At 38.3% G+C, this 27,987-nt stretch overlaps 3 protein-coding genes across 7 annotated transcripts in view; all 3 read right to left on the reverse strand.

The window, feature by feature from the left end:
• LOC307167596 (uncharacterized protein) overlaps positions 1-27,987 on the reverse strand; it is a 167,727-nt gene that overhangs the window by 37,801 nt on the left and 101,939 nt on the right. The window lies entirely within an intron of this gene.
• Positions 1-27,987, reverse strand: part of LOC307167593 (uncharacterized protein) — a 65,436-nt gene that overhangs the window by 27,953 nt on the left and 9,496 nt on the right. The window contains exon 3 of one of the 4 annotated variants that reach the window (XR_013822819.1): positions 11,360-11,426. The exons of the other annotated variants lie outside the window; for them this stretch is intronic. The gene's annotated coding sequence lies outside the window, so the exon portion shown is untranslated. Of the gene's footprint in view, positions 1-11,359; positions 11,427-27,987 lie in introns of those variants that run through there. 4 annotated transcript variants of the gene reach the window in all.
• Positions 397-7,740, reverse strand: LOC307167613 (uncharacterized protein). Its single transcript, XM_079886858.1, has 4 exons — positions 7,607-7,740; positions 2,912-3,160; positions 1,759-2,427; positions 397-904 (listed from the first exon to the last, which is right to left on the reverse strand). The coding sequence occupies exons 2-4, from the start codon at positions 2,994-2,996 to the stop codon at positions 900-902; spliced, it is 759 nt and encodes a 252-aa protein (XP_079742984.1). The 5' UTR covers positions 2,997-3,160; positions 7,607-7,740; the 3' UTR covers positions 397-899.

Below are 27,987 nucleotides of genomic sequence, written 5' to 3' on the forward strand. Positions count from 1 at the left end.
AATTTGCATCACCGGATACTGTCGGTAGTTGAACATTTCTATTGTAAAACAGTCGAATATTAAATGTTTATCTACTTACATTTTAACAGGCATTCGTTCACTTCTTTAATAATTTTGACATTGATAAGCTAGACCGCTGAACTTTTAGTCATCTTAACAAGGGACTGAGTGAAAACCCGGGGACAAAAATGTGTATTTTATCTAAAATATTAGATAAAAAAAAAAAATTTCTCATGAAAAAAAAAAAACATTTCAAAGCATAGATTGGATATAAAGTCAAACAACGATGCAAAAAGAAAAAAAAAAAATATATATATTTCTGAAGGATTTTAATCATTATATTTCATGGTAAAGTTTAGAGACAGAGTGGGGAAATGCAGAAAGTGATTTTTTTTTAGTGTTCTATGTAGTTTTTATTAATGTTTTTAATTATACATTTGTAGTTAGCTTAATGTGCAGGACATTTTGCTTAATAATAAAATGTATTTTAGAGTTAATTTTTATTAATTTTTATACATATAATGTCCTGGGGACAGAAATGTCCCTTTCGGTGGAATGCTAAATGAGAAAAATAGAGGGCGTGGCTTGTTTTTTTTTCCAACTGGAACCTGATTGGATCTAGAAAAGTAGGCGTTTCATGCGCTAATAAAGTAAATGGTCAATTTTGATTTCATGTGTACTTTAAGTAAGTCACTTTTCGTCACTGATATGAAGCAAATACACTAAATACATAACTTCTACTAGACAAAAAAAGAAAAAGAAAAGAGCCAAACTAACAACGTCACAGCTTATATATAAAATAAAATATGGGTTTTATACATTCATTTCTTATTCAAATAAAATCCTGTTACCCAGCCATCTTCTCCCTTCCTCTGTAATCCTTGATTGAAATCTTTATTTCAAACTATTAAAAAGAAAGAAACACAAATGAAATATCAAACGAGTAAGAAATGGACAAAAAAAATTATACAACAAAATAAACAAAACAATATTTCAACATAATACTCAACCCATCCTCATCCTTTTCACCAAAAATGTGTTTTAGATGGACAGATCAATACAGTACAAAGAACATCAAAAAAAGGTAGGATGTTGGAAAATAGCAATGTGTCTTCTGTTAACCAAACGCTTTTTAATCTTCGCTATTGCTTCAATGCAAATTAACAAGCGCACCGTTATTTGTTGTGTAGTGACGTGTGTGTTCAAGTAAGCCAAATATGAGCAGATTCTGTGCAATACACTGTATTTAATATATCATGATGACTCACGAGTTGAGTATTTGCGCTAACTCTGTGCAGATTTGTGCAAAGTGAGTAAACATAATAACCCGCCAAATTGGCTAGTGATTTGTCAGAGTTACCCGCCACAGGTTATTTTTACCTGCATTTGGTGAGTTGGCGGATGTTAATTAAACCCTTGACTTATGATATTTCTTCATGTGACTGAGAAAACTACATGAATGTCTAAAACTCTCTCCACACTGAGTACAGTGGTACGGCTTCTCTCCAGTATGAAGTCGCTCATGTACTTTCAGTGTTCCCAACTGAGTGAAACTCTTGTCACAATATGAGCACTTGTAAGGTTTTTCTCCAGTATGAATTCTTTGGTGCCGTTTCAGTTGGCCAACTGTAGTAAAGCTCTTCCCACAGTCACAACACACATGATCTCTCACGTCATTATGTGTTTTCTGGTGCAGTTTAAAACTGTTCAGTCTTGAAAAACTCTTTCCACAGAGAGCACACACATAAGGCTTCTCACCTGAATGAACTTTCAGGTGTTGTTTTAGATCTGATGATGCAATAAAATCTTTACCACACTGATCACAGTTAAATGGTTTTTCTCCGGAATGAATACGCAGATGAATACTGAGAGTTGATGCTTGAGAAAAACTCTTCTCACACTCAGTACAGTGGTATGGCTTCTCTCCAGTATGAAATCGCTCATGTTCTTTCAGGTTTCCAGAATGAGTGAAACTCTTGTCACAATATGAGCACTTGTAAGGTTTTTCTCCAGTATGAATTCTTTGGTGCAGTTTCAGATTTTGAGATGTAGTAAAACTCTTCCCACACTCAAAGCACACATGATCTTTCACTTCATTATGTGTTTTCTGGTGCAGTTTAAAACTGTTCAGTCTTGAAAATCTCTTTCCACAGAAACACACATAAGGCTTCTCATCTGAATGAACTTTCATGTGTTGTTTTAGACCTGATGCTTGAGAAAAACTCTTTCCACACTGAGTGCATGTATACGGTTTTTCTCCAGTGTGAATTCTCATGTGTGTCTTAAGGTCTCCTTTTTGACCGAAACTCTTTCCACACTGAGTGCAGGAGTGCCGCTTTTTGGCTTTTGTTTCTTGAATTTTAAAGTTGTGATGTTCCTCCTTAATTTTCTCCAGTTCTTGTCGTTGCTCTTTCACTTCCAGTCGATCTAAAATAAACATAAAATTAGAATCAGTTTAAGTGAACCCTGATTTAACCCCTTAAACCCGAAGTGTACCGCCGGCGGTGAGAATGTGAGAATGTCCAAATGTAATGTAATGTATATCTTCTAAAAATGTATAAAGTGTTCTATACCAACCTTTTGACTCTCCTTGCTATAGTTTTGGAGTTATGAGTCTTTAGTTTTGTGTATGTCACTCAGAAAACAACTCTAAGACGCCCTCAGGGCTTACGGGTTAATATCAGAAAGCAACAGAGATCAAGTATCAGACCTTTGATGTGCCAAAGTTTAGTTCTGACATTCTCTTGTTAATATGATCAAAATGAATTTGACAACTGTTATAGCCTACAAGATTATGATTAAAAGTACATTAAAGATGACGTTGTCATATAATTAAAATTATATAAGCATTTCTATAGATTTTTTCATTCATATACTGCTTATTATTTCATCAACAAGAATGGACACCAACCTATTTGTTCCTCAGTATCTTCATGTTTTATTCTGGATGGTTCTGGATCACTCATGTCTTCAATCTCCTCTTTAATAAACTCCATCTTTAACAGTCACACAGATTTCAGCTGCTACTCCTGGAGTTTGTCCTTCTCTTGTAGGATGATGGGAATATTCCCAGTATTTATTGGTGAATTGTTGTGTGAGGGGCTTCACTGCAGGTGTGAACTGTGATCACTGTGTGATACTGACGCCCACAGGACCAGATCTGGAAAAATTGCCATTGAAACTTTTATGAAGACAGTCATTTCCCTTCAGACATACAGTGGGGAGAACAAGTATTTGATACACTGCCGATTTTGCCGATTACAAAGCATGTAGGTATCATAGAAACACTTCAACTGTGAGAGACGGAATCTAAAACAAAAATCCAGAAAATCACACTGTATGATTTTTAAATAATTAATTTGCATTTCATTGCATGATATAAGTATTTGATCACCTACCAACCAGTAAGAATTTCAGCTCTCATAGACCTGTTAGTTTTTCTTTAAAGTCCCACTCCGATCATATTTCGAGCTATTTTTAAACATTCTCAGTGGTCTTTAAATGATGATTATGCCGTTTTTAGCCAAAATCACAAAACCTGTGCCGTTTTCTGGGACTTCGCTTCAGCAGAGCGGCAGTAGCTTATTAGCAATTCGCCTCTGCGTTGTGGGCGGAGCCGTTGGCACGGAGACGACCCTCCCCCTCCTCTCCTCTGTACGTTCACACCGCCGCCGGCGCCGACTTGAGCTTCCGAGAAAACGGAGGAGAAGCTGATCATCGCCGTTGCTGGGTTTCCTATCATTATCAGATTAATTGCAGTTTAACCATCACAGAGTGAAAGTTTATCATTTGCATGTGTTTTTAAGTCCTGCCAGTTTAACAGGGCGCGCTTGACAGGGCATATAAGAACGAGGAGAGAGAGAGAGAGAGAGAGAGAGAGCCCTGGCCGCGCGCGCGCACTCACTATTAATAATAATAAATAATAATGTGACCAAAACGGTTATACAAATGCTGTCATTATAAAAGGTTTCTAGTGTCAATGTATTGCTTGTTTATTCTGTTTACTTTTCATGGTGTGGCACTTCTCTTCTCCCATGATCGAACATAGAATGCTGCTACGTCAGAGCGGCCAAAGCGTCAACAAGCTTCCTCGTACTTTTTGACAAGCGTCCTTGACAGGGCGGCCAGAGCTTCTTTGCCGCTCAAGTCGGCGGCGGTGTGAACGTGCAGTTAGTATTGCAACCTGCTACCGCACATAGGTGTTGATCCGCCATCGTCTTCTCTACTCCTCAGAACCTGAGCGGGCGGGGGCGGAGGGGAGTATGAGCTTGTGGCCCCACCCAGTGGAGTTACTACGTCACAACTCCAGTCTATTTTAGCTGGCATTTTAGCGCCTGCTACTGATTCACAGCCATTTGAATGCAGAAATACTCAGAAATACAACTTTGAGCTTATTTTTCTCAAGATATGTCCTCTAACATCAGAAAAATGTCACAAGAACATGTTAACACCTAGAAAAACATGATTTTCATCGGAGTGGGTCTTTAAGAAGCCCACAAGGCTGGGATAGGCTACAGGACAATAGGCAGGCAGCTTGGTGAGAAGGCAACAACTGTTGGCGCAATTATTAGAAAATGGAAGAAGTTCAAGATGACGGTCAATCTCCCTCGGTCTGGGGCACCATGCAAGATCTCACCTCGTGGGGCATCAATGATCATAAGGAAGGTGAGGGATCAGCCCAGAACTACAGGACAGGACCTGGTCAATGACCTGAAGAGAGCTGGGACCACAGTCTCAAAGAAAACCATTAGTAACACACTACGCCATCATGGATTAATGGGAGGAATGGGAGAAGGTCATGTGGTCTAATGAGACAAAAATAGAGCTTTTTGGTCTAAACTCCACTCGCCGTGTTTGGAGGAAGAAGAAGGATGAGTACAACCCCAAGAACACCATCCCAACCGTGAAGCATGGAGGTGGAAACATCATTCTTTGGGGATGCTTTTCTGCAAAGGGGACAGGACGACTGCACCATATTGAGGGGAGGATGGATGGGGCCATGTATCGCGAGATCTTGGCCAACAACCTCCTTCCCTCAGTAAGAGCACTGAAGATGGGTCGTGGCTGGGTCTTCCAGCATGACAACGACCTGAAACACAAAGCCAGGGCAACTAAGCAGTGGCTCCGTAAGAAGCATCTCAAGGTCCTGGAGTGGCTTAGCCCAGTGGTTCTGAACTCCAGTCCTCGGGACCCGTTGCTCTGCACATTTTGTATGTCTCTCTTATCTGACACACTCAGTTCAGTTCATGGAGTCTCTCTTAACGAGCTGATGATCTGATTCAGGTGTGTTAAATAAGGGAGACATACAAAATGTGCAGAGCAGCGGGGTCCTGAGGACTGGAGTTGAGAACCACTGGCCTAGCCAGTCTCCAGACCTGAACCCAATAGAAAATCTTTGGAGGGAGCTGAAAGTCTGCATTGCCCAGCGACAGCCCCGAAACCTGAAGGATCTGGAGAAGGTCTGTATGGAGGTGTGGGCCAAAATCCCTGCTGCAGTGTGTGCAAACCTGGTCAAGAACTACAGGAAACAAATGATCTCTGTAATTGCAAACAAAGGTTTCTGTACCAAATATTAGGCTAAGTTCTGCTTTTCTGATGTATCAAATACTTATGTCATGCAATAAAATGCTAATTAATTACTTAAAAATCATACAATGTGATTTTCTGGATTTTTGTTTTAGATTCCGTCACTCACAGTTGAAGAGTACCTATGATAAAAATTACATCAGCAGTGTATCAAATACTTGTTCTCCCCACTGTATACCACGATATATATAGTGAATGTGTATATTAAAGGGGTCATATAATGTTACATGCACTTTTACAAGTTGATTGTACTGAAATGTGTGTTGGCAGTGCCTGTACACAACCATCATAAAATGATAAAAATCCATCCAGTGTTTTTTTTCTTCTTATATGTTTTCCCCTCTCTCAAATCAAGCCGTTCGATTTTGTGATGTCACAAAATCGACGCCCCTCCCAAGATTGTTGATTGACAGCAGCGTTTCAACACAGACCCGCCCTCGCTCGTGAGCTATGTCAATCATAGTCAGCGCGGACCGGCGCGGTCATTGTTGAAATGTTGGAGCACTGTCTATGAGCAGAATGGCGTCTAAGCGATTGTGGTGTTCTGTTCTTGGGTGTAATAACGAACACAGCAGTCATTTTGATGTTCCTAAATCCGAACCGCTGAAGACGCAGTGGCTGAGTTTGTTTTCGAAGGGAATATTCCCCACGATCAACGTCAATGCTTTCATGTTTGCGCGAATCATTTCACACACCAGACTGCTTTACAAACGAGGGTCAGTAACGTTATAAAACTGGTTTTGCTAAGAAGCTGCTCCTGAAAAAAGGATCGGTACCAACTAATCCTGTTCCTGCTGCACCTCCAGAAGAACTGAAGTGAGTGTAACATTTTATTAACCTTTATATTAATATTAATCTTTGCAAATGGCTTGCACTCTTCACGATGAATGCGGCTGTTTACACTCAGGGTACATTACGGCATGTTTTCTAAGAACATGTTTTCTAAAAACGCATTATGGTTATTGTGTTATTATTACAAACGGTGTAGGCACAGAACAGAGGGGCAGAGTGAGCAAAGCTCATTATCATTTAAAGACACATGCACTTAAACGGCGTGCTGAAAACAAGAGCTGTTTTTGACCAGGTAAAATTAGTATTTTCTTAAAATACTAATGAGAATTTTTAATTAAAGTATATTACAAACTTTTAATTTAGACCCTAAAGAATCATATTTATTAGCTTGTACAAAAATGGCATTATATGACCCCTTTAAACCGCAAATATGACCCAAGTAATGATTTTGCAGCGAGGAAATGCAGACGTGTGCCTCTATAGAGCCTCCCAAAACTGGTGGAAATGCTTGATCCATACAGAATAGCATTATGGCTCTCTCAAAATGTATGTCTTTGCTTTATTTTGATAACATTTGGTCCAAGAAGATTTTGCACTTAACTTGAATGTGTGTTTTAGCTGTTCTACATAGCCTACTGTGCTTACAAATTAAAGTTGTGACTTTTCGTCCTCTAAATCTTTGTTTTATTTAAGAAGATTCTTGCTTGTACTTATTGATGATTATTTAATGTAATTTGTTCAAAGTGACATTGAATTTGGGAAAGACATGTCTGGCTTATTTTGATAAAATTCTGTTTACTGAAGAAAAGTTTGCACTTTCAAATGTGTAGTGTGTGTTGGCTATTCTATAATATGTTTACAAAGTCAGCAAAGCTGTGAAGATTTTACTTTCTCTTTTTATTGTTCTAAGTTTTGGGCACTGTGATGCTGCTTTTGTGTTATTGGTATTGAGTTATAGCCTACCGGTATGTTTGGTAATAAAAAGTTAAACTGGCAAAAACAAACGTGTTTTTTTTCTTTTTTTACTGGGGTCTACAACAGTGTTCCTAGTAAAAACAGTTAGTCTGGAGCCCTAAACAGAGTCTGTGAAAACACTCTACCAACATATTATTAGCCTACACTCTAATAATAATAAACCAGGACACACAAAGCATTTCATTATATTGGCCCTTAAACACACAAACTCGAGGAGCTCTAGATAACTCTGTAATCTTGTAACATCTCTCACCTGCAGACTGGAAATATACGGCATCCGAAGAAAATATTCCACATTTGTCCTTCATTCACGATCGTTAACAGCGTCACTTTCAGCCTCGACTGGTGAAAGTTTCAGCTCGTCTCTTCTCGCCTCTCGCGCGCTTCTGTGTTCTGTCTTCTGCGCATCCTCAGTGCGCATCCTCAGAGTGTCATATTTCTTAAAGGGGCCGCATATTCTGAAAGTCCCCGTGAACCGAAAGTTTCAACCGACTTTATTTCAGTGTTGTGACGTATTTCCGAGAGAAACGGAATGGGCCATTCCACCGAATCAAAATTAACTCTTCAAAATTAAACTTTATTTTTTATCTTTTCTCAACATTGAATCTAATAATACATATATTTAACCAGGGGCGGTTCTAATAGTGGAGATTCAGGGCTTTAGCATTAGATTTTATCTAAAATATTAGATAAAATATTTTTTTCTCATGAAAAAAAAAACAAACATTTCAAAGCCTAGATTGGATATAAAGTCACACAACAATGCAAAAAAAAAAAAAAAAAAAAAAAAATATATATATATATATATATATATATATATTTCTGAAGGATTTGAATCATATTTCATGGTAAAATTTAGAGATAGAGTGGGGAAATGCAGAAAATGTTATTTCTAAGTGTTCTATGTAGTTTTTATTAATGTTTTTAATTATAAATTTGTAGTTAGCTTAATTTGCAGGACATTTTGCTTAATAATAAAATGTATTTTAGAGTTAATTTTCATTCATTTTTATACATATAATGTCCTGGGGACAGAAATGTCCCTTTCGGTGGAATGCTAAATGAGAAAAATAGAGGGCGTGGCTTGTTTTTTCCAACTGGAACCTGATTGGATCTAGAAAAGTAGGCGTTTCATGCGCTAATAAAGTAAATGGTCAATTTTGATTTCATGTGTACTTTAAGTAAGTCACTTTTCGTCACTGATACGAAGCAAATACACTAAATACATAACTTCTACTAGCCAAAAAAAGAAAAAGAAAAGAGCCAAACTAACTACGTCACAGCTTATATATAAAATAAAATTTGGATTTTATACATTCATTTCTTATTCAAATAAAATCCTGTCACCCAGCCATCTTCTCCCTTCCTCTGTCATCCTTGATTGAAATCTTTATTTCAAACTATTAAAAAGAAACAATGAAATATCAAACGAGTAAGAAATAGATGAAAAAATTATACAACAAAATAAACAAAACAATGTTTAAACATAATACTCAACCCATCCTCATCCTTTTCACCAAAAATGTGTTTTAGGTGGACAGATCAATACAGTACAAAGAACATCAAAAAAATGGAGGATGTTGGAAAATATCAATGTGTCTTCTGTTAACCAAACGCTTTTTAATCTTCGCTATTGCTTCAATGCAAATTAACAAGCGCACCGTTATTTGTTGTGTAGTGACGTGTGTTCAAGTAAGCAAAATATGAGCAGATTCTGCGCAATACACTGTATTTAATATATCATGATGACTCACGAGTTGAGTATTTGTGCTTGTAAGAATTGAGAAATTAGGAAATGCCAGACAGTCTGTTTGAAGAACGACCAGACCCTGAGAGGACAAAGGACCTCTCTGGAAATTACCATTTGAACTCACCATTTGAGAGGCAAAGTCTCACCTCAGAACACATCTCTCCCCCTCTTCCTCACTCCCCCTCTCACATGCTGAGACCACATGTAAATCACCCAAGAAAATGTATAGTTTAATGTGAATGATTATCACAGAGTATTTTTCATGTTTGGTATCATTTGAAATGTCTCAGTGCGACTGGTACAAATGTCTCATTTCCAAATAAGTAAAACAAAAGGTAATAAGGTTTTTAAGAGTTTATGGATAACTGGCACACAAGGAGGGGTTGGCCTCTAGACAAATGGTCTCCCTACACCCCAAAGGTGTAACCTCTGAATGCAAATTTCCATTGTTAAAAGATGTTTCCAAGTGAAAGAGGTCCTGACTATATAATGAAATGCAGCAGAGGGTTCGGGGCCTTTCTGTATTTCAGATTAGCCCGTGAGGCTGAGAGTGAGACCTCTCAGCCTCATATATTTCTTAAAGGGATACTCCACATTTTTTGGAAATAGGCTCATTTTACAACTCTCCCACAGTTAAACCGTTTTACCGTTTTCGAATCCATTTTAAGTTGGAAAAACCGTTTTAAGTTTTACCGTTTTCGAATCCATTCAGCCGATCTCCGGGTCTGGCGGTACCACTTTTAGCATAGCTTAGCATAGATCATTGAATCGGACAAGACCATTGGCATCTCTCTCAAAAAAATGACCAAAGAGTTTTGATATTTTTCCTATTTAAAACTTGACTCTTCTGTAGTTACATCGTGTGCTAAGACCGACGGAAAATGAAAAGTTGCGATTTTCTAGGCTGATATGGCTAGGAACTATACTCTCATTCCTGCGTAATAATCAAGAAGCCTGTTTGATGAGCCTATTTCCAATAAAAGTGGAGTATCCCTTTAATGTTGGGTTGCATCTTTTCAAATCTGTGTAGATTTGGCTTACACAAACTTCCCCAGCAAAGTGAGTAAACATAAAAACCTGCCAAATTGGCTAGAGATTTGTCAGCGTTACCCGCCACAGGGTATTTTTACCTGCATTTGGTGAGTTGGCGGGTGTTAATTTCAAACCCTGGACTTATGATATTTCTTCATGTGACTGAGAAAACTACATGAATGTTTAAAACTCTTCTCACACTGAGTGCAGTGGTACGGCTTCTCTCCAGTATGAAATCGCTCGTGTACTTTCAGGTTTCCAGAATGAGTGAAACTCTTGTCACAGTATGAGCACTTGTAAGGTCTTTCTCCAGTGTGAGTTCTTTGGTGCAGTTTCAGATATCCAGCTCTAGTAAAGCTCTTCCCACAGTCACAACACACATGATCTCTCACTCCATTATGTGTTTTCTGGTGTAGTTTCAGATATTCAGCTCTAGTAAAACTCTTTCCACAGAGAGAACACGCATAAGGCTTCTCATCTGAATGAACTTTCAGGTGTTGTTTTAGATCTGATGATGAAATAAAATCTTTACCACACTGATCACAGTTAAATGGTTTTTCTCCAGAGTGACGGAGCAGATGAACATTGAGATCTGATGCTTGAGAAAAACTCTTTCCACACTGAGTGCATGTATATGGTTTCTCTCCAGTGTGGATTCTCATGTGTCTGTTACGGTTTTCTTTGCGACTGAAACTCTTTCCACACTGAGAGCAGGAGTGCAGCTTTTTTGCTTTTGTTCCAGTTTTGAAGTCACAGTGTTTCTTTACTTCATTTAGTTTGTGTCTCGCTTCCATCTGCTCTGAAATAAGCATTATGTAATCAGAATCAGTTCAAGGAGGATAAATGTGAAAATTGAATGAAGAATCAATAATGGACACCAACCTATTTGTTCCTCAATATCTTCATGTTTTATTCTGGATGGTTCTGGATCAGTCATGTCTTCAATCTCCTCTTTAATAAACTCCATCTTTAACAGTCTCACAGATTTCAGCTGCTACTCCTGGAGTTTGTTCTTCTCTTGTAGGATGATGGGAATATTCCCAGTATTTATTGGTGAATTGTTGTGGGATGGTCACCAGATCTGCCAAATTCAAAGAGAGGTTACTGAATTACTTTACTTACATTTAAATTAAATTAATTGAACATGTTTTTTACTGATATAAATATATGGATGCAGTTGGATTTAATAGAAGGTTTGTTTAATGCTTGTCCAAAGTCTGAGATAAATAACAAGACCACCATGTTTAACTGATGAAATGCCTCTTTGTCTCCAATAGTTCCCTGTTTTCACCTCATTCACAGGGCTTGATTTGAGGGGAGAGGCAGAAAACACCCACTCTGTAAAAACACCATCCTCTTTAGATTAACAGTGTTGTGTCACATGTAAATAAAATATTAAAATGATCTCTATGATAATTAACAAACTATAAATAACAGTGACTGACCAATCAGAACTCAATATTGTAACGCGCTGCGCAGTTACGCCAGAGCTCAAGCAATATTTCGTCATTTCTCACACTTGTTCAAAATGGTCAGAATAAAAAACTATGAGTTCTGTTCATACTCCACTGATAAATCTGCATAAACCATCCATTCAAGCCAAAGCTAACAAAGACTGTACTGCTAATTGTTCGGCATAAGCACTCAAGCTGCTATAGTTCGAAAGTGGCAGTTTTGATGGAGTTTCTGGCTGTTTCTATCTAGAATATTATCATTTTTTATTCAGAATACAAAGAATGAGTGCTTGTGACTGAGGGGTGAGAGAAAGAGAGAGTGCATTTCATTCAGAAATGATAACCCTGTTCTTTTTACCAAGCGGCAACCTTCCTCTCTCTCTCTCTCTCTCTCTCGAAACCAACACGGAAGTGACTTTAACTGCAGTTCATCGACTGGCTGCTAGAGACAGGCTGCAAAAGCGAGTCAATCCCATATACCCCCATGTAGGGATGTCACGATACCAAAATTCCAGTAGTCGGTACCGATACCATTAAAATTTTACAGTTCTCGGTACCAATTTCGGTACCACAGCAAAATCTGTTGGAACTATTTTTCCAAGTTAAACCGAACTTTTATTTTGACGGGTTGCTGTGAAGACCTTTGAGTTTATGTGTGTGTATGATATGACGATAGTTTTTTCTTAAATTAAACGGTAAAATGCTCATGAAGTGACTCTCAGAGTGGCTCTGGAGATGAATTTCATCATGTCATCACATCATGAGGCAGCCAGAGACTGAAAACAGCGCGAGCGTCACTCGTGCTGCAGTGTGTGTGAGGTAAATGAAACCGCACGTCTGCGCCATTCATTCACACAGAGACAAGCAGAACATGCAGGATTAATAAAATACTATAGTCTTTTTGCAGTTTAATATACACAGACACTATATATATATATATATCTACATGGTATATATTGGCTACAGACAGTGCTCCAAGTAAAAAAGTTAGTCTGAAGCCCCGCGCTTAGATAAAAACACAGAAGCGACTTAAAGCAGCTGCCTATTACTGGGTACCGAATATACCCGGTACTACAGAAATGCTGGTATCGTCATATTTTCAGTACCGACTTGCACAACATAAAAGTCCAGGCCTTAGGGCTGCACGATTAATCGTATTTTAAAGGGGTGGTTGATTATGATTTGACTTTTCTAACTTTAGTTAGTGTGTAATGTTGCTGTTTGATCATAAACAACATCTGCAAAGTTACAACGCTCAAAGTTCAAAGCAAAGGGAGATATTTGCTTTTAAAGAAAAGAACTACAACAAACGGCTGGTTTGGACTACACAACATTCCTCCCGGGTTAGTGACATCATTAAACCTAGAATTTACATAAACCCCGCCCCCGGGAACACGCAGTCCATGTTGAGAAGAGGAAGAGTTGTTGTATAAGAGTACATTTGTGAGTCAGCTCAAACTTTAGCATCCATCTTTTCACATGCAATAGAAAGTCACTCTGTGTGCATCTCACAACAGTTCCTATACGAGCGATGTATAGATTTATCATGACAGAATATCCTAATTGAAGATAGTTAACTCCACATCAGCAACATAAATTCATCAACTAACCATTCAGAAGCGTCCTGTTGCATTCTACATGTTGTCACTTCTTCTTGAGTCTCTCCATCTTTGTCTGACACCATTTTAACATTAAAGACAGAACAGTTTCTGTCATTTTAGTGTGTCTGCTTGAGGTAATAGCAGCTGCTAACACACACGAGCTCTTGAAACCCCGCCCTCTGCAGCAGCTCATTTGCATTTAAAGGGTCAAGCACAAAACGATGCGTTTTTGCAAACCCTCAGAAAGTGGCAACTTTAACTTGCTATATAAAAATATCTGTGGGGTATTTTGCGCTACAACTTCACACACACACTCTGGGGACATCATAGATATATTTTACATCTTGTGAAAGGGGCATTATACTACCCCTTTAATCGCGATAACGATATCTGCCTCTCTCGATTAATTTTAAAAAAATCATTGTGATATTTGCCCGCTCGTTTTTAATCCTGAAAACGCTTTTTTGCATTATCTTGCATTGTAAACAAGTCCCCACTAGCATTGATGTTTGTGGTGGCCAGATCTGAATAGCTTAAATCTCCCAAATTACCCAAACAGAGCTTTTCTCTTACATTTTATGCCCAGTGTTTTACTTAATCGGTGCAATCTGGCAACCTCGCTCTACACTGCGGAAAAGCACTGATCTCACAGCGATATTCTGTTTGCATGAAATTGTTACACAGCCAGTCTGTTTCTTCATAAGCCACTTGTGCTGTTTGTGTGACTAAATCTGTTTCTAAATGAGTTTCACTCTTCTATTTTTTGAAGTTTAAGTTTTTACCAGTTTTCATGATGTGTCGTGAATCAGTTGAAAATGACAGCCACTGCCCGTTTTCAGTGTGTATCAACAAGTAAGTTAGACTATTTTTCTTTGCAGTACGAATTTGCTGAGCGATCTGGATCTGTACTTTGTCTCATTTTCAACCGAAATGTGTCGCTTAGAAGATCTAATGTGAAGACGCATCACAAAGCGCTCATCTAACGTTAAATCATGCCATTTGTATTGACTTGCTGTCTGAGGAAGTTGTAGTTGGTTAAATGAAGTCTGATGGTTTGAAATTAACACCCGCCAACCCGCCAAATGCAGCTAAAAATGAACTTTGGCGGGTATCGCTGTCAAATCACTGGCCAATTTGGCATGTTATTATGTTTACTCACTTTGCTGGAGAAATTCGTGTAACGTTAAACCAAATCTGCTCGGATTTTGCGCAAATACTCGTGCAAAACTGTTAACTGTCTCTTCTCTTTCTCTGTAGTTTCTCAAAAGAGAATAATCGTGATTAATTATCGCGATTATAATTTTGAGCAAAATAATCGTGATTAGGCTATTATTTTAGCCATTATCGTGCAGCCCTACCAGGCCTGGTCCTCTCGTCCTTCACTGTCATCGCCAGTAGCGGTTTTTGCCACGGGCGAACCGGGCAAGCATTTTTTCATGTCACATGGGGGGCGGCACAAGCAGTTAAATTAAAAAAAATCCTCTGCACCGCGAAGCGTTTTTCTATTATCTATCATTTCACTGTGTGGGGAATTGGCAAATTGGTGCCCCTGCTTGCTGAGAAGGTGCCGTGCACAGAAGCTGTGTGAATAAGGGAAAGGTGGGGGGACAGTTCAGCTCTGGATCTCTCCCAAATAGAACGGACAAGGGGGAACAACGGGGGATCCGATGTATAGAGCAAGGGTCTCCAACACATCGCTCATTGGCCTGATTGGAGGTAGCTCTCCAAGGGGCCGTTCACATATCACGGCTTTTGCACGCTCGAGTTCGTTATTTCAAATGTAGGCCAGGGATGGAAATTAGCACCCGCCACCAGCCAAATGCGGGTGATTTTGTGTTGTGGTGGGTAAACTCGCTTCACCTACCGGCCACCGTGGCGGGTAATTAAAGATAGCATACTGTTTCACACGGACGGCGGACACTTTTAGAGGAGGCACACCTTCAAAAAAAATGTGCCGTTACATTGCAGGCGTTAAGAGGTCTGCAGAGAAAACATCTTTGCATTGACTTAACATTGAAATCACTCGCTCCTGACGCGCTATTCGCGTCCGGTGTGAACGCACCAATGCGACGGTGGAGCGTTTTTAAGATTTCCACTCTGGAGGGTGGTTTCACTTTTTTGCGTTTTTAAGCCCCAAAAACGCCGACGCCGTCTAAACGAAAGGCACATCTGATAAAATATTTTTACGTTTTCACCCGCAAGCGTTGTCGTGTAAACAACAGGGCCTAATAGTTTCATTGTTGGGACTAAAAACCTAAAACTGGAAGCCATAAAAGACCACGAATCATCCAAATGCCACATCCAGGTAAAAAAGAGAAATATATATAAGAGAGGAAGAGTGTATAAGAGAGAAAGAGAAAATGTCAGTATTTCATTGAGACTTGAGATTAAATAAACTGCTTAAGTATTGTAGATCTTGTAGTATTAATTTTCACATGCAGTTACACATTGTCGGTTAAAAACAAGAAAGTGGCTGATAAAAACATTGAGTGGCTGGTAGATTTTGAAATCCACCAGCCACAGTGGCCGGTGGACAGAAAAGTTAATTTCCATCCCAGATGTAGGCGCACGGGAAGCGCGCTCATAATTGAAGCGACGCACTAATTTTTTCCAGGGCCAGTGAGATGAAAAATCTAAACTTTTCAGTATGGGGGTGCACCCAAACACTACGGGTGTTTTTTTCTTCTCCGTAAATAAATCTTGTAGCAGAGCTATAGCAAGCATTTTTTGGTGGTGAAAATCCATTAGCTACTACAACTTTTGTCGTTGTGGAGAGCGCAGTGCATGGTTGCATTAGGAGTGTGAACCTACACTGGTCTCACGGTTCGGTTCGATTACAATTATCATGTCATCGATTCAGTTCAATTCGATATCACGATGCACTGCATCCTCAATTTTCAATTTTACTTCAAAAGTGATGTGCGCGCGTGTGTGTGCGTGTGCTCGCCTGTGACATTCCAGTTAAAGTTTCAAGGGAGTAGAGTTTATGCCATTTAGAAAAGGAAAATCTGTCAAATAAATTTTGTTATAAAGAAATGTTAATTTAAAAGCAGCGCTCATTTATCAGTGTATTATGTTACCATTAAAGATGCGCACATCAACCATCGCCGAGTCCGCTGTTGAAGGTGACGATCATCCATTTATAATCACGCGTAACAACACAGAATAATTGACCTTTCATGTAGTGTGTAACACAGCTCTAAGTGAATGAAAACATCCTGCAAAGTTTTAAATCTGAAAGTGCACCGTATATAAAGTTTTTGTCTTTCAAAAGTAAGAGTCGACTCTAAGTCACTGAAATAAATCGTTTTTCAAATGAGTCATAAGCCGTTTTGTTGTGACGTCAAGGCAAAACATTAGCATATTGTCCGCCGACTTATTGCGCGCGCAGACACCGGGGAAAACTTGAACCTCAAACCTGGAGCTGATTCCTGTGGATACTGGACAGCATCATGTCGAGAAGACGCTGTGCTCTACAATGTGAAGGTAAAGCCAGTTTTTTTTCACTGCCCAAGGACGAGCATGTGAAGAATCAGTGGTTAAAGTTCACCTTTACCATGATACCACAGCAGTATAATCCTAAACTTTTGCGGTGTTCCCTTTATTTTACTGACGATTCGCAAACCGCTTGCTCTTGAAAGATGGTGTTCAAAATACTTAGTTTTGAGTTTTATATTGTGTAAATCTCCTGCTCTAGGGCGGTACTTCCGCCTACGTCCAGCGTGACCTTTCCAACGTGATTACATAATGCCTGGCGCGTCGCAGACCAGCACAAGACGAACAATTGTGGTTAAAAAGTATATACATTTTTATTTATTTTTTTAGAAAATGACAGATCGTTTCGCTAGATAAGACCCATTCCTTAGAAGGGATCATGCAGAGCCCTTTGAAACTGCATTGATTTGGACTTCAACAATTTGGTTACCGTTGAAGTCCATTGTGTGGAGAAAAATCCTGAAATGTTTTCCTCAAAAAACTTAATTTCTTTTCCACTGAAGAAAGAAAGACAAATAGGTGAAAATGTACATTTTCAGCCTGTGCTCCTAAAAAATATCAGTTATGGTCTACAACAGCGTTACTTGTAAAAACTGTTAGTCTGGAGCCCTAAACAGAGTCTGTTAAAAACACATACCAACATATTTTTACACTCTAATAATAATAAAACAGGACACACAAAGCATTTCATTACATTGGCACATAAACCCACAAACTCGTGGAGCTGGTTAATGTTAATCTCTGTAATTTTGTAACATCTCTGACCTGCAGACTGGAAATATACAGCATCCGAAGAAAATATTCCACATTTGTCCTTCATTCACGATCGTTAACAGCGTCACTTTCAGCCTCAACTGTTGAAAGTTTCAGCTCGTCTCTTCTCCTCTCTCGCGCTTCTTCTTCTGCGCATCCTCAGTGCGCAGATTCAATGTGTCATGTTTCTTAAAGGGGCCGCATATTCTGAAAGTCTGCTTTTTTTTTATTGCTCAAGAACAAAATAACATTATCAAGGAATTACATACACATACATAAAAACAAGACATTAAATAAATACATAAATAAATAAAATAACATTCTGAAAGTCTGCAACCGACTTTATTTCAGTGTTGTGACTTATTTCCGATAGAAACGGAATGGGCGACATTTGCTTGTTGTATCTCTTCAAAATTAAACTTTATTTTATTTATTTATTTATTTTTTTCAACATTGAATCTAATACTACATATATTTAACTATTCAAAATGTGTATTGGTCAATCTCAGGGAACTTTATTTAATTTTTTACAAGGTTTATAAGCAGAAGATGGAAGCATGTTTTCTCAGTCCTGTTACCAAAACTCCTGTGCCATTTACAAAGCTCGTTTAAAAGCATGTCAATTAATTCCTTTGTTTTCCCAACAAGAAAGTGTTTATTTGAAAGAAATTGTTGGTTATATGTTCAAATAATTTATATTTGTGACAAAAAAAAATCACTACATATTAAGGCAAGGTGTATTTTAATAATAAAAAAAAAAAACACAAAGCCATTTTTTTATTTTAAAGAAGACCGAAGCCCAGAGCTGCCTTAACTTAATGTTAGGCCCCGGGGCTGAGAGGTTTTGTAGGCCCCCCATCCCCTCGATTTATAGAGTCTCATTTTAAAAAAGTGTAATATCTAGGTAATCTACATCACAAAATGCATTAGATTCTTTCGAGACCTACAACAGTGAGTTTTCCCTCTTTGAGCCAGAAAACACCATAATATTGTTATTAACATATCACTGAGCCCAGTTGAGCATAAACACAAGACACTTTATTTAACAACCACACACAGCAACTTATGGTGATAATAAAACCAAAATGTGTGAAAGTATGATTTCAAACAATATTATAAAAACATCACCAACCATCACCTGTCTGCACAAACATTGATAATAACTGATAACAGCATAAGCAAAGAACAGCAACAGATCAAAGTAGGAGCCTCTTCTCTGGCCTCAGCGGGCCCTTTGAACCAATCACATGCACCGGCACAGACACATAAACACACTCCATTCAGCACCATGGATAGCAACACGGCTAATGCCAGGTACCAAAAAGATGAAACTGAGCAACATTTATAGAAGGTTTGCAGTATAAATGTGCATTTCTCTTAAAACAATGCACAACCACAACAATTTAAAACCTGCACAGCACAAGATATAAATACAGCACTTTCTTACCCTTTTAGAAGTGCTTTCGTCTGGTCTTCTTTGAAGAAAAGGCCCCAATTATGTCCTTAAAATCCAAATCACGAAGGATGTCATGCTCAATAGACATCAGTGTGAGATGACTGACTCGGTCTTGCTGCATGCTTGATCGCAGTCTATTTTTCACCAAGCCCAGTTTGGAGAAGAACCGTTTTCCGCTCGCGTTGGTCACTGGCATAGTCAGGAATAGCCGTAGAGTCTGAAACACTATGGAGTTTTCTTCTTCTTAAAAATTTCAGTAACTCCACTGCAGACGTGCTGCTCACATTTTCATCCTGTACAAATTCTCTGAACTGTACCACCTCCTCCACAAAGTCCCCTGCTCCTCTCCAGCTACATCCACCTGTGCGGCCTGCGCCTCCTCCGCTCCCTCCGGTCCATCTTCATTAGCAGCTGGTTTAAAAAATCTGGTGAGCTTTGGGATGTTCTTTAGGAGTTCTTTTTCGTGCAACTCCTTCTTAATACGTTTTTTTCTTTTCTGGGCACCACTCTCAAACGTCCTCCCCGACATTTTCCACTTAATGTCACTCAATCATAGAGGGACACGGACACACCCTAAAACTAACTATAGAGATTCTGATAGGTAAACAAGCCTATAGGCTATATTTCAACTTTATGCGAATGAGAAGCGATTTTCGCGAGCGACAACCAATAGGAAAGAAGCCTTTCAGTGGAGCTCAGCTCCCGTCACCGTCTCGAGTGCAGTGCAGTGCAAGACAGAAGAGTTTGAGGGCGATTTCACTGTTTTATATGATTTGACTGTAACTAACCACAAACATGGATATAATAAAATGATGCATGGAAAATAAACTGTCGACAGTCTCAGTGAGTTTAATTCATACATTTATAGTTTGAGTGTTGTAGTTTTATGATGCAAGTTTAGCACTGCTGCAGTTCATTTTACAGTTTCCACTGCATTATGTTGACTATGAGGGACAAGAAAATTGATTATTTGTCAAATTCGGATGACGTTTTAGTAAATTATGACAGTATGAGTGAGTTTAATTTGTAGATTGATCGATCGTTAATCTAGTAAATTATTTAATCCACTGAACACTGCTGTGTGGTAATATAAAAACACTCTCCCAACAGCATACTGTTTCTTTTGAGCCTAATTCCTAGTCGAATTAAAATAATATAGTTGTATCACTTGTGATGGTGTTTTGTATAGATGTGGCCAGATGAGTGGTCTAACATTAGAGCGACAGCACTACCAACGCCCACAAGCGACTTCACAGTATAGAGACTAGCGACATACAGCGACAAAATCTGACAAGTTACAAAACAATATGATCTTTTCAGCTCATCATGAACCTGAACATAGGAGGCCCCTGAACATGGGAGGCCCCTGAACATGGGAGGCCCCTGGGCTTCAGCCCAGGTAAGCCTGTGCATGAATGCGGCCGTGCCGAAGCCTCACGTTTATAACTCCTTTTATTATTTAATTTATTAACCCTTGTGTTATGTTGGAATTCTGTGTACTCCCCTTATGGTCCGGGTCAAATTGACCCGCATTGGATTCAATACAATTCCTCAAAAATCACACTATGAAAAACAACAAAGATTCAGGTTCAAACTGTAAACTTTTAATATCAACATTTGTCAAATATTCCAAAAAATATATATCTTAAGATATGATTTAATGAAAATGTTTTTTAACCATTTTTTAAAACTATTTAAAATTTAAATATACGTTATATTTATATATATTTGCATATACATTTTTTAAACTTTTTTTTTTTTTTTTGCTTAGAACATCATAACTGAACAATTAATCAATTAATCTGAGCTAATTTTTCCTGCTGTCTATGTCGAAGTCTCAATATATTTCAGATATCTTGAATATATAAATGAGAGCTTATTTTACTATCTGTGTCTGTCAAAAATTTTCATTTGTAATTTGCAATTAATTCTGAACACCATGATTTAGGTTTTTCAAGTGTGTTTGGTTTGGGTTAGAGCACTTTTAGATACACTTACACTTTAGAACTGGAGTTGATGCCCTGACATATACATAAAATAAATGTTTTTATTTTGTGTCTGTACAGTTGCTTTTGAATAGCTGCCTATGATGGTCAAATTGACCTGCGAACATCACAAACGTAATCGTAATTTTGTTTGTATTATGTAAAAAAAAAAAAACACCAGCATGTTGAAACTTTGCATGCATGTTCATGATGATAAATGTGAAAAAGTCACAAAATATCAAGAAAAAAAAAAAAAGGTAGCTTTCTTTTTTATTGTTTTTATTTCAGGTAGCTTGAAAAAATAAATGATAGGTAATTTTTACCATCTATGGCTGACAAAATATTTTTCTGTATTGAAATAAGTGTGGAAAACCATTTTTTTTTTGCTTCATAAGGTAGTAAAAAAATAAAATAACAAAATATAACCAAGAAATGTTATTATTTTGGGTCCGTACAGTTGCCTTAGAGCGTTAAAATATGCGGGTCAAATTGACCCGCAAACATCACGAAAGGAACAGTAATTTTGTTTGTACATGTCAAAAAACACCAGCATGTTGAAACTTTGCATGCATGTTCATGATGATAAATGAGAAAAAGTCACAAAATATCAAGAAAAAAAAACATAGGTTAACCAGTATTTCCAACAACTAGAAAATCTAAACGGGTCAAATTGACCCGCAACATATCACAAGGGTTAAACAGTTGTATAAAAGATGGAGCAAACAAAACTGATAAAAGGACTGAGTGAAAACCCGGCGACATGACTAAAATGTGTATTTTATCTAAAATATTAGATAAAATATTTTTTTCTCATGAAAAAAAAAAACATTTCAAAGCATAGATTGGATATAAATTCACTCAACAATGCAAAAATAATAAGATTTCTTAAGGATTTTAATCATTATATTTCATGGTAAAGTTTAGAGATAGAGAGTGGGGACATGCAGAAAATGCTATTTTTTAGTGTGTTACAACCCTGGCTCTAGGGATGCAACATAAAGGACACAAAAACAGAAATCTGCCAATCAAAAGAAAGTTTATTAAATATAAAAAGCAAAATGGGACTCTAGAGACACAAAAAACTGCTACTGCAGTTCTGGCTGCAAGACGAGAGAGAGAGCGAGAGATCAGCAAACTGCCAAATGACCCTGTAGCCCAAGACTGGTTGCCCACTGAAGCTAAGCAGGGCTGAGCCTGGTCAGTACCTGGATGGGAGACCTCCTGAGAAAAAACAGGTTGCTGCTGGAAGAGGTGTTAGTGAGGCCAGCAGGGGGCGCTCACCCTGTGGTCTGTGTGGGTCCTAATGCCCAGTGTAGTGACGGGGACACTATACTGTCAAAGAGCACGTCCTTCGGATGAGACGTAAAACCAAGGTCCTGACTCTCTGTGGTCATTAACGGAGAACTCCGGTCAATTTTAACATTGAGCTCATTTTTTGTACATTTGGAGTGCTGTCAGTACAGAGAACAACGACAAAAATCGGTGTTGCCCACACCGTGTTATCCTCTTTTTAAAATTTGCACCCTGTTGACTTCAATGGGGCAAGTTTTAAACCTGCTTTTAGCCTCTTAACATCCTTGATGTGTCATTACAAGTGCACAGGTCATGTGAGTGATTCCTTCAGAGTGAACACGGTGAATCTGACTGCAGTAGATGTGAAAGATATGAATAAAAATGATGTTATTTCAACCAGCGCACATACCTGTATTTTCTTCCTGTTTTCGGTCGAAGTCCACAGTAGTCATTTGTCGAGTTCACGCGCATAGGTTATCACGCACATGAACTCGACAATCGACTACTAGCTCAATGTTAAAATTGACCGGAGTTCTCCTTTAAAAATCCCCAGATGTCCTTCGAGAAAGAGTAGGGGTGTAACCCCGGCACCCTGTCCATCATGGCCTCCTAATCATCCCCGTATACTGATTGGCTTCATCACTGTCTCCTCTCCACCAGTAAGCTGGTGTGTGGTGGGCATTCTGGCGCAATATGGCTGCCGTTGCATCATCCAGGTGGATGCTGCACATTGGTGGTGGTTGAGGAGATTCCCCCCTTCCATATGTGAAGTGCTTTGGGGACCCTTGAAATAGCGCTATATAAATGTAACAAATTATTATTATTATTATGTGTCATAGATTTAAAATGGCTCCCTTCAGGTGACACCAATTAACCGGTTGATTGCAGGTGAGCAACCAGGGAAACTGCAATGAAACACAGATTAGAACACTCCCACATAACAAGTGTTCTATGTAGTTTTTATTAATGTTTCTAATTATAAATTTGTAGTTAGCTTAATGTGCAGGACATTTTGCTTAATAATAAAATGTATTTTAGAGGTTAATTTTCATGCAATTGTATACATATAATGTCCTGGGGACAGAAATGTCACTTTTGCTTATGTATGTTGCTTAATTTTGTGACACATGCTTGTACTGATCCTACATCATATAATTATTAAAAAAGCTCCAGCAGTGAAAAACTCTTTCCACAAACACATATTAGACTTCTCATCTGCATAAACCTTCAGGTGTTTTTCAGAACTGATGTTGAAGTAAAGTTTTTCCCATACTGATCAAAGATGAATGGTTTTGTTCTTTAGATCAGTTTATTCTTCATAATTGCATGTACTATCAAAACACAATGTGGGAACTACAATAAGTAAATTATGTGAATATATCTAATTCAAGAAAGATCTACTCAGGACACAACCTTTTGCAAACTTACCACTAAGAAAGAAACTGATCATTATTTACACTGTAAGAATTATTATTTGAAGTTTCAAACACTCTTTTAGTTCCCTGATCCAACAAACAAGTCTTTCTAGTTGAATTTCACCAAATTCACAAAGTAAAAAAAAAGATGATATTGTGCTTTTGGGCACAACTCCATATTTTGTTCAATTCACAACATTTAATTTACACATTAACTTTTTCACTCACCGACTAATTTGGCTATTAATTTTTTTAAGTAAAAAGTTACCGGCCATTCATAACTTCTACTAGCTATAAAAAGAAAAAGAAAAAGAAAAAGAAAAGAGCTAGCCTAACTACATCACAGCTTATATATATAAAATAAAATTTGGATTTTATATATTAATTTCGTATTCAAACAAAATCCTGTCACCCAGTCATCTTCTCCCTTCCTCTGTCATCCTTTTGATTGATTGAAATCTTTATTTCGAACTATTAAAAAGAAAGAAACACATTAATGAAATATACAAACCAGTAAGGAAAAAAAGAAAAAAAATTATACAACAAAATAAACAAAACAATATTTAAACATAATACTCAACCCATCCTCATCCTTTTCACCAAAAATGTGTTTTAGATGGACAGATCAATACAGTACAAAGAACACCAAAAAAATGTAGGATGTTGGAAAATAGCAATGTGTCTTCTGTTAACCAAACACTTTTTAATCTTCGCTATTGCTTCAATGCAAATTAACAAGCGCACCGTTATTTGTTGTGTAGTGACGTGTGTTCAAGTAAGACAAATATGAGCAGATTCTGCGCAATACGCTGTATTTAATATATCATGATGACTCACGAGTTGAGTATTTGCGCTAACTCTGTGCAGATTTGTGCAAAGTGAGTAAACATAATAACCCGCCAAATTGGCTAGTGATTTGTCAGCGTTACCCGCCACAGGTTATTTTTACCTGCATTTGGTGAGTTGGCGGATGTTAATTAAACCCTTGACTTATGATATTTCTTCATGTGACTGAGAAAACTACATGAATGTCTAAAACTCTCTCCACACTGAGTACAGTGGTACGGCTTCTCTCCAGTATGAACTCGCTCATGTACTTTCAGTGTTCCCAACTGAGTGAAACTCTTGTCACAATATGAGCACTTGTAAGGTTTTTCTCCAGTATGAATTCTTTGGTGCCGTTTCAGATATTCAGCTCTAGTAAAGCTCTTCCCACAGTCACAACACACATGATCTCTCACGTCATTGTGTTTTCTGGTGCCGTTTAAAATTCTTCAGTCTTGAAAAGCTCTTTCCACAGAGAGAACACACATAAGGCTTCTCACCTGAATGAACTTTCAGGTGTGTTTTTAGATTTGATGATGAAATAAAATCTTTACCACACTGATCACAGTTAAATGGTTTTTCTCCAGAATGAATACGCAGATGAACACTGAGAGTTGATGCTTGAGAAAAACTCTCTCCACACTCAGTACAGTAGTACGGCTTCTCTCCAGTATGAACTCGCTCATGTACTTTCAGTGTTCCCAACAGAGTGAAACTCTTGTCACAATATGAGCACTTGTAAGATTTTTCTCCAGTATGAATTCTTTGGTGCTGTTTCAGATTTTGAGATGTAGTAAAGCTCTTCCCACAGTCACAACACACATGATCTCTCACTTCATCATGCGTTTTCTGGTGCCGTTTAAAATTGTTCAGTCTTGAAAAACTCTTTCCACAGAGAGAACAAACATAAGGCCTCTCGTCTGAATGAACTTTCAGGTGTTGTTTTAGATGTGATGCTTGAGAAAAACTCTTTCCACACTGAGAGCAGGTGTGCCGCTTTTTGGATTTTGTTTCTTGAATTTTAAAGTTGTGATGTTCCTCCTTAAATTCCTCCAGTTCTTGTCTTTGCTCTTTCACTTCCATCCAATCTAAAATAAATATAAAATTAGAATCAGTTAAAGTGAACCCTGATTTAACCCCTTAAACCCGAAGTGTACCGCCGGCGGTGAGAATGTGAGAATGTCCAAATGTAATGTAATGTCTATTTTCTAAAAATGTATAAAGTGTTCTATCAAACGATACCAACCTTTTGACTCTCCTTGCTATAGTTTTGGAGTTATGAGTCTTTAGTTTTGTGTATGTGTAACTCTAAGACGCCCTCAGGGCTTACGGGTTAATAGCAGAAAGCAACAGAGATCAAGTATGAGACCTTTGATGTGCCAAAGTTTAGTTCTGTCATTCTCTTGTTAATATGATCAAAATGAGTTTGACAACTGTTATAGCCTACAAGATAATGATTAAAAGTACATAAAAGATGACGATTAAAATTATATAAGCATTTCTATAGAATTTTTCATTCATATACTGATTATTATTTCACAGCTACCAAAGCAAACAACAATGAAGAATCAAGAATGGACACCAACCTATTTGTTCCTCAGTATCTTCATGTTTTATTCTGGATGGTTCTGGATCACTCATGTCTTCAATCTCCTCTTTAATAAACTCCATCTTTAACAGTCACACAGATTTCAGCTGCTACTCCTGGAGTTTGTCCTTCTCTTGTAGGATGATGGGAATATTCCCAGTATTTATTGGTGAATTGTTGTGGGAGGGGCTTCACTGCAGGTGTGAACTGTGATCACTGTGTGATACTGACGCCCACAGGACCAGATCTGGAAAATTCAAAGAATAGATACTGGATTACCTTAACTGCAAAACACAAGTGGAGCTTCAAATATATTTAGTTCAAATATAGAGCATTTTGATTGTTACATATTAGTAGTGTATAAAACTGCTCTAGGTTGCTAATTTTTATGTACCCCAGAATATTATAAGGATACAGGTTACAGGGCAGAAGTTATATTATTATCTAAACTAATCAGAAATTTGACACAAGACGACAGAAATAATATGCAATATGCAGACTGAATAGAGGAGGGTTGTAGTATAAGTAACAATTCTTTTAAAAATGTAATGCTACATGTTGCTAATGCTTCGGTAGCAAGGTTGTTTTGAAACAAGTTTACCAGCCGCAGAAATACAGTGGTTACTCCTGAACACAAGCTGCGCTGCGCTTATAAACACTACTTTATTAGGCATAGTGAAGAAAGATATAAGAAGATGCCATTGAAACTTTTTATGAAGACAGTCAATTATCTTTAGATAAACATTCAAATAAAAACTCCTCAGATCTGCACTAATCACGTGAATGGCCGATTTCAGAGTCAGAAAGAGAGTTTGCAGGTGTGGTTTCTGTAGCCTTTAATAGTATTTTTAGTCATGCACTTCAACCTGAAGGGGTAAAACATTAAAAACACATTCAATAAGGTCAATCAACATTTATTTATTAAGCACATTTAAAAGCAACACAAGTTGGCCAAAGTGTTGTACGTGACTAAAAATTACTCTATAAAACACTCAACAAACATTACTCAACACAAAACAATGGCTCAATATACAACACTTATCAGCGTCCCAAAACCTAGGGGCAATTATATGCCACAGCGTAGTGGTGTGTGTTCAGCATAGAGGTGTTTTCAGTGTGTTTTCAGCGTAGATTTAAAACATTCTAAAGAGTCACAGGATCTAATACGCAGTGGAAGACTATTCCAATGATGTGGGAATGCCACAGAAAATGCACAATCTCCTTTGTTTTTCAACTGTGATTTGGGAACATGTAAGAGCAAACTCTGGGATGATCTTAGACAGGGTTTCTCAAATTCGGTGTTGGAGGGCCGCTGTCCTGCACAGTTTAGCTCCAACCCTGATCAAACACACCTGAGCAAGCTAATCAATGTCTTCAGGATCACTAGAAACTCACAGCTAGGTGTGTTTGATCAGGGTTGGAGCTAAACTGTGCAGGACAGTGGCCCTCCAGGACCGAGTTTGAGAAACCCTGATCTTACTGTGCGTTCATACCGGACGCGAATAGCGCGTCAAATTCGCGCCTGCCGCGTCTAGTTATACGCTTGACCACTTTGTGTCCATCCGCGCGTCAAGAGCGAAATTGACGCGTGTAAAAACAAAAGTTTGAAGCGAAATTTACGCGTTTACTACGTCAGAGGCAAAAGTTTCGAAACCCGTTGGCGGCCATCTTTTTACAAAATGTCTGATGTTGATCGATCATTTATCGAGAGAGTCACCGCTCTGTATTTGCTCTGGAGAGCAGAACAGCGGCGTAGGGATCCTCGTCGCCGTATTTGGGTCCACCAGACCCTTCGGAGGCGAACCCAGTTTGGCGAGTTTCACCATTTGCTCCAGGAGCTGCGCCTGGATGACGGCCGCTATCAGCGGTGCTTCCACCTGTCCCGCGCCCAGTTTGATGACCTGTTGTCCCGCATCGGAGCGAGGATCACCCTCGCCCTCACCCACATAATCTGTAATTTATTTTTGTATTAATGATAAATGGAGCC

The sequence above is a fragment of the Squalius cephalus genome, assembly GCF_949319135.1.
Source record: "Squalius cephalus genome assembly, chromosome: 11".
Classification (NCBI taxonomy): domain Eukaryota; kingdom Metazoa; phylum Chordata; class Actinopteri; order Cypriniformes; family Leuciscidae; genus Squalius; species Squalius cephalus.

What these genes read in the sequence shown, in the direction of transcription:
- LOC307167613 (XM_079886858.1), bottom strand. Translation starts at nt 2,996, where the DNA reads ATGGAGTTTATTAAAGAGGAGATTGAAGACATGAGTGATCCAGAACCA. An exon ending in AGATACTGAGGAACAAATAG is followed by an intron (nt 2,428 to 2,911) that starts GTTGGTGTCCAT and finishes TGTTTATTTTAG; the next exon opens with ATCGACTGGAAGTGAAAGAG.